Genomic DNA, 7,881 nt, shown 5'->3' with positions numbered 1-7,881 from the left:
AATACTTGATATGGAAAATACATATTATGACATGTCTGTATGTCTGTATGTCTGTATGGTCAAAAAACTATACCGCTCCCGCGTCTAGCAAGGACTCCCTCCCGAAGGCCCAACTTCCTGCCTTTATCTTAACACACTTACCACAATACAATGAATAGGCAAGAGGGGGGCCAAAAACTAAGTTACACTAACAACAAATGAATATATCTCAATCAGGTAAATATAAATCATAAAGGTACGTATCTAATATTTCATCATTTACATTAATATTTAATATATTTACACAAATATACATGGAGCTCCATATGTTCGGTCTTTTATACAAATATGTCCAAATCGGCTCTAACATACCGGCCCCTAATTGTTGACTGCACTGAATGCACAACAATTACTTTAAATTCAAACGTAGAGCCAATACACAAAACATTCTATACCAGAGCACTATTACAGTTCGTAGCTATATACAAATATACAAGGTACCATATAGGAAAATAGTCCATAGATCTCAGTCTGAGTTGAAGTGTAAAGGTGTTCAACTTCGAAAAATGTCAAGAGTTTGACGTCCAAAAATGTATGACATCAAAGAATGTAAGAGTACGACATCAACGAATCAGAGGTGCACGTGATTCTAAGATGGAGCACTGTGTGTGTGTGTGTGTGTGTGTCACTCTGTCGCCTCAAGGAGCAGACAGAGTTTATTGATAGGTCTCTGTAAGATATTGGTCTTAGTCTTAACCATGACGCTCCGGACAAGACCTTTGGCCCCTGGCAAAGCCTCCACCACACGCCCCATTAGCCAAGAGTTCCTTGGGGCGGTGTCATCGACGATGACCATGAGGTCACCAGGACTGAAGTTTCTCTTAGTTTTGTTCCACTTGTTCCGCTCCTGCATAAGTGGAAGATACTCCCTGATCCATCTCTTCCAGAAGAGGTCAGTGATATATTGTACTTGCTTCCATCTCCTTCGTGAATATAGGTCGCTTCTCTGGAATAGTCCTGGTGGCAGGACTGGCTTAGCTTTCAGATGAAGCAGATGGTTCGGAGTCAGGGGTTCTAGATCATTAGGGTCATTTGTTACAGTAGTGATTGGTCTGTCGTTCATAATCGCCTCAACTTCACACAAGGCTGTCTGCAAAGCCTCATCATCCAGTACTTGCTCTTTAAGGACTGAATAGAGAATCTTTTTCACCAGTCGGATCAACCTCTCCCATACCCCCCCATGGTGGGCTCCAGAGGGAGGGTTGAATGACCATGTCACTCCTTCCTTCAGTAATTCTTTTTGAATCTTGTTGTGATCCAGCTCTTTCATAGCTTCTCCTAGCTCTGTGTGTTCCAACAAAGTTGGTGCCATTGTCTGTTCTGATACTTGTTACTGGGCCCCTTCGACAAATGAACCTGCGCAGGGCATTGATGCAGGAATCAGTATCCAGATAACTAGCAACTTCAAGATGGACAGCTCGACTCACAAGGCAAGTAAAGATCACACCATACCGCTTCACATGAACGCGGCCTCGCTTCACCTCTATGGGGCCGAAGTAATCTATGCCCACATGAGTGAAAGGCGGCAAATCAGGTGACACCCGATCTTGTGGAAGGTCGGCCATCTTCTGTTCTCCAGCTCTAGCTTGCATCCGCCTGCAAAAGACACAGCTCTTAAGGATCTTCCTTGCTAAAGAGTTGGCACAGGGTATCAATATCGTTGGCGAAGTCTAGAAAGCATGTGACCTCTCCCAGAGTGGCCAACCTGTGCTCATGGATGTGGAGTAAGATCAGTCTAGAGATGTAGGAGTCTTTGGGCAGGATCATAGGATTCTTTAGTTCCGTAGGCATAGCAGCTTTGCTTAACCTTCCTCCTACTCTCAGAATGCCATTGTCAACAATTGGATCAAGCTTACAGATTGAGCCACTTCTCTTGGCACATTGTTTTCCTTTCACAACTAGTGCAATGTCTTGTTTAAAGTGCTGTCGTTGTTCAAATCGAATGATGACCTTTTCTGCTTCATCTAGGTCAAACACAGACAGACTTTCTTTTCCAAACGTCAGTTTCAACTTGTCAATTTGTTCCTTCAGTGAGTTTGTCAGACTCTGATCTGGACCAGTTTGAGAGAGAATTTTCCTTTTCTGGCTTAACTGTAGAAGACGTTTCTTCAGTTTCAGCATCCAGGCAACTGCTTTCTTCAAGCTGTTCCATGTTGAATAGTACTCAATCAGTTTGCTGGTTGGACTCTTTTCTTCCACACTTGTATGGTTTACGATTACGTCTTTTCTCACCTCTGGATCATCCGGAGGGATGGAGCCAAGCTCCTCGGGGACTTTCGGCCATTGAGTTTCTGGTTTCTCCAGGAATTCTGGTCCTTTATGCCATCTCTTTGAGTTCAGGAACATTTCAACGTATAATCCTCTTGAGGCATCATCCGCTGGGTTGTGTTTTGAGTTCAAATACCTCCACTGTTTTGCTTTCGATAGGTCACGGATCATAGCAACCCTATTAGCCACAAAGGTATGGAATCTCTTGGTATCATTGCGGATGTATTTTAGCACAGACTGGCTGTCCGTCCAAAAAGTTGACTCCTCAAGTTCAATCTGGAGCTCCAACTTTAACATCCTGTCCACTCGCACTGCCAATGTTGCTGCAGCAAGTTCCAGTCTGGGGATTGTCATCTGCTTGAGTGGAGTCACCCTTGATTTCCCTAGTATGAATGCAATGTGAACCTTTTCCATACCGTTTGTGAACCTAAGGTAACTTGCCGTGCCATAACCTTGTTCACTTGCATCACCGAAGTGATGCAGCTGTGCCGTCTTGACTTGACCAAAGTTCTCAGGCATCATACACCTGTCTATCTGGAATCTGGAGAGCTGGTCCAGCTCTGAGAGCCATCTCTGCCATGAAATAGTGTTCTTCAGGGATGACTTCGTCCCATCCACACTTTAGCTTGCAGAGCACTTGAAGGATTTGCTTTGCCTTTAATACAAATGGGGCGAGGAAACCTAATGGATCATAAATAGAGCTGACAGTTGAGAGAATACCTCTTCTTGTAAGGGGTCTGTTCTTGACAGTAACTCTGAAGGTAAATGCATCACTTTCAATGTTCCATCGGATTCCAAGTGCTCTTTCAACAGGCAGCTTTTCTCTGTCCAGGTCCAGTTCTTTTATCTGCTTGGCTTTGTGTTCATCAGAGATAGAAGCCAGCACAGTGCGGCTGTTGCTGACCCACTTGGTCAATTTGAACCCACCCTGAGAGCACACATCCCTGAGGTTTTTGTGAGAGCTATGGCTTGTTCTTCTGTGGCCACTGACTTGAGGCAGTCATCAACATAGAAGTTGGACTTGACTGTTTGAATTACTTCTTCATCGTACCTCTCACAGTTGTCTTCTGCAGTCTTTCGCAGTGCAAAGTTTGCACAACTTGGAGAGGATATAGCACCGAAAAGATGTACTGTCATTCTGTACTCCTCCAATCTTTTGTTAGTATCACCATCCGGCCACCATAGGAATCGCAGGAAGTCTAAGTAATCTTCATGGACACGTACTTGATGGAACATTCCTTCGATGTCTGCCATCATGGCAATGTGCTCTTGCCGAAATCTTAGCAAGACTCCTATAAGCGTGTTTGCCAGGTTAGGGCCTTGAAGGAGTTCACTGTTAAGAGATGTACCTTTATAGGATGATGAACAGTCAAACACTACTCGTATCGTTCCTTTGCGCTTATGGTGAACGCCATGGTGTGGTATGTACCATACCTTGCCTTTCTCTCCGAGGAGCTGTTCTTGTGGTACCTTCTCGGCGTAACCTTTTGTTATCATCTCTTCCATGAAGCCTTTGTACTCTGCAGCGTAACCTTTGTCCTTCTTGAACTTCCTGATAATATTTAGAGCCCGCTGCTTTGCCATGTCACGATTGTTTGGCAGGACAACATCCTTTTTGCGAAAGGGCAACGGTAAGTAGTAGTGATGGTCTTTGAGGGTTATGGAACTTGATACGATCTCCATAAACCTATGATCCTCAGCTGACATCTCACTTTTCTCTTCATACCCTCTCTCAGGGAAGTCATGGTTGTACTGATTTACAAGAAGAACCCCCAGGTCGGCAATTGAGATACGATTGGCCATCACCGTAGTGTGCCCAGATTCTTCTGCCATGGTACAATTGTTAAGAGGACCGTTCATCACCCATCCAAAGAGGGTTTTCACTGCATACGGTCCGTTGCCTTGACTATTTATGATTTTCCAGGGTTCCATTGCCTTTGGAGCATTTACGCCAATCAGGAGTTCGACGTCGGCGTCAATTTCCTTCAACTGAACTTCTTTCAGGTATGGCCACCTTTTGAGATCTTTCTGAGTGGGAATGTTCTCTCTTGTCACTGGGATCTTATTTTGGGTGTAGACCTTTGGTAATGCAAGAAATGTGTCACCTTCCACATTGCCAATCTCTAATCCAGATATCTCAAAGCTCTTGGTAGGACTCTCCTGGCCCATTGTGCGTAGCAGAATTTCAGTCTCACTGCCTTTAGCTTGCAACTGCCTCATGAGTCTCTCCGTACAAAATGTTGCTGAGCTACCAGAATCGAGAAATGCATAGGTTAACGTAGACTTGCTTCCATTTGCCATCTTTACTTGAACTGGCACAATCGCAAGTGCACAATCTGTACCGGCCCCGGTATCTTCACCAGCTTCCAGTGAAACAAGAGCACTGCTGACAGTCTCCTCCCGCTTTACTGCTACACCCCTCGTATCTGCCTTCAGAGATCTAAATCCCTCTCTTCCTTCAATGTGCAGGATAGTGGGGTGCTTTCTTTGACATTTCTGACAGGTCATCCTTCTTTTACATTCTTTGCTTAAGTGTCCTCTCATCAAACAGCCAAAACAAAGGCCTTTTGATCTCAGAAACTCAACCTTGGCTTCGTGTGGCTGTGCCTTCACCTGTTGGCAGTCGACCAGGAAATGCTCACCAGCGCAAAATACACATGAGCTACTGGGAGCATCAGAAGGGTAGGTGCCTGGTTTCTTGACTTTGAATGTTTGTTCTTTTAGATGTTTTTCCGAGTCACAATCTGCCAGTACATCTACTGCAGTGGCAAAGCTGCTTCCCCTACTCTTGGACTTGAACTGCTGTTTAAAGTCAGCTTCTGTTTTGGTTTTAAAAAACCTTTTGTTGGTCAGGGGATCTTGGATATCTCCGTACAACGGATCCTGCAGTATTTTTGCCTGTTTTTCCATGAACGTCACAAGGTCACTGAACTGGGCCCTCAGGTGGCGTCTCTCTAAAATATCACATGCTGTAGACCTCCATTTTTCCCTTAGTTTGTAGGGAAGTTTTGAAATGATCAACTTTATGTTGGAGGGAAGATTAAGCTCTTCCATGTTCTGTAGGTCTTGCATAGCGTTACAGCATCCTCTAAGATAGAGTGCATAGCCACCCAGTCCCTTTCCATCATCCGGTTTGATGTGTATCCAGTTCCAAGCTTTTTCCATGTAAGCAGTGGTGACTTTGATTTCATTGCCAAAGTGTTCCTTTAACAACCTCTTAGCCTCTGCATAGCCTCTTCTGGCTTCCATATGCAGACAACTACGGACTAGATCCTTGGGCTGACCAGAGGTGTACTGTTCCAGGTAATAGAGCCTATCCTGGTGGCTGCTTGTCTTATCTTCTATTCCATGCTCAAATGCACGCATAAATGGCCTAAAGTTTAGAGGATCACCGTCAAACATAGGTATCTCCCTAACAGGGAGTGTGGCCTGTTTGTGCTGTAGTTCAAGGAGGTCAGCAATTTCATTCTGCCTTTGCATGACAGTAGTGAGGTTATCATGGCTGGTATTATGGCTGATACCCGCAGTGTTGATTCTGTGTTGATTGCTAGACCTTGATGTTGGCTGCTGAAGGGTGTGGTTTATGACTGTTTTCTGAATAGGTTTTGATGGCTTTGTGGTCGGTTGTTGTAAAACTCTTTGTAGTGGGGTCTTTGGAACTGCAGCTAATGCAGCAAATGCAACAGGTGATGGTTCAGGTTCCTTATAGACCTCGGGTTCCTGGTTCTCAAAATAAGAGTTCATTCCATCTTCTTGGCTTAGAAAATGGGCTGCCACAGAATGGGATTGAGAAGTTGACTCAACACTCTCCAGAACCTTCAGTTTGGCATTATATGCTGCTATGTCCGTTTCCAGTGCCATTTTTTCCATCCTAACATTCAGTTGAGCTTTCTGTTGTTCCAGTTGAGCTTTCTCCAGTTCCAATGCATGCTTGTCCTGTAATGATGCTTGGCGAGCTAGTAGAGCTGCTCGTTCTGCCTCAGCTTTTAGGCGTGCAGAGGACACTGAGGAAGCAGTTTTAGAAGACTTCGTTTTACTTGATGTTTTTGACACATTGGAAATGCTGTCGTGTGGTTCAATGAGCGTTTGTGGCTCGATTTCAGCTTTTTTCCATATTTCCACCTCTTTCAGGAAATGTTCATAAGTTCTCATTCTTGGTTGATAATAGTTAATGCTCTCCTGTTCGTGTTCCTCCTCTGTGACCAGCTCTAGCACAGAATTATGAGCATTCTTAAAGTCATTGAGAACAGCATGGAATGCTTCGAGACTCTCATCCACAGTTTCAATGTTTCCTCCATCAACAAGAAGGGCTTTTATTTCATTCATTTTGCGTGTACATACTCCAAGTTTGCCTCTCCGGGCTGCATAGAGTGAATTTAGATGCTCCTCTGCCCTCTCCAGTGGAGTCTTATTTGGGATTTCATCCTCCATCATTCACTTTTAGTTCACTCAATTTACAATGATACAGTTGTTGGTTTTTGATTGTTAAACGTAATGCCCCTTTAGACCTCCTTTAATGCTTTAAAACACAGTCCTCCATTTCAGCATATTGACCCATTTGAATTGAACATGTGCAAGTTCGGCATTTTAGATGCGTTTTAAACATTTCATCCCATTATAAGTTGTCCCTTTAATGAAGTTTAAACACGCAGTATCTTTAGATCGCATTCGTTGCGTTGATGCATTGCATTTCCACTTTAGGCCAAATATTAGACATAAGATTAGGCTACATTGTGCGTAGGATCTCAGTGTTTCCCAAACTTAAACTTCTTAATTGTTTTCACAACGCTGTGTTTTGAATTCCATTCCCAAGTTTATCAAACATTCCAATTAAAAGCACATTTGCGCTTCCATAATATGCATGATCAAATGATCGCATTGAACAGGGCAGCTCATTCATTCGCAGTGGTTACTCACGGCTGGCGAATTCTAGGAGTTCAAATCCTTCCAAGCGAGCTGTCCTTACCATCCGAATGCAATTACAAATAGAACAATATCCAGCGCGTGTCCGAACCGGAGATTTCCTTCCGATAGTAATCCTTCACGGAGTTTTTTGACTTGAATGTAGTGGCTTCCTTTCCTCTTTACCATAGCCACTGCCCAAGCCTGAAGCGGGGTTGTTTGGTACGCATACAGTCCACACTCAAGGTTTCCAAACGGCCAAACATTCCATGACATCCAGGGATATGGTGCAACAAAAATGTTTATTCTTCTTATATCTAACAAATAAATGATTCTCCAATCAACTTAAAGCACAAAATACTTGATATGGAAAATACATATTATGACATGTCTGTATGTCTGTATGGTCAAAAAACTATACCGCTCCCGCGTCTAGCAAGGACTCCCTCCCGAAGGCCCAACTTCCTGCCTTTATCTTAACACACTTACCACAATACAATGAATAGGCAAGAGGGGGGGCCAAAAACTAAGTTACACTAACAACAAATGAATATATCTCAATCAGGTAAATATAAATCATAAAGGTACGTATCTAATATTTCATCATTTACATTAATATTTAATATATTTACACAAATATACATGGAGCTCCATATGTTCGGTCTTTTATAC

The 7,881-nt window shown here is 43.5% G+C and overlaps 1 protein-coding gene across 1 annotated transcript; it reads right to left on the bottom strand.

Moving 5' to 3' along the window:
* Positions 1-2,818: 2,818 nt before the first annotated feature.
* LOC127910079 (uncharacterized) lies at positions 2,819-5,781 on the bottom strand. Its single transcript, XM_052473081.1, is given in 2 exon segments — positions 2,819-3,246; positions 3,249-5,781. Coding segments are annotated over 2 exon segments (2,889 nt in total). The 5' UTR covers positions 5,710-5,781.
* Between the last annotated feature and the right edge of the window lie 2,100 nt (positions 5,782-7,881).

This window comes from Oncorhynchus keta, chromosome 20, assembly GCF_023373465.1.
Source record: "Oncorhynchus keta strain PuntledgeMale-10-30-2019 chromosome 20, Oket_V2, whole genome shotgun sequence".
NCBI lineage: Eukaryota > Metazoa > Chordata > Actinopteri > Salmoniformes > Salmonidae > Oncorhynchus > Oncorhynchus keta.
The sequence above is the reverse complement of the archived record's forward strand: the minus strand, read 5'-3'. Positions and strand labels throughout refer to the sequence as shown.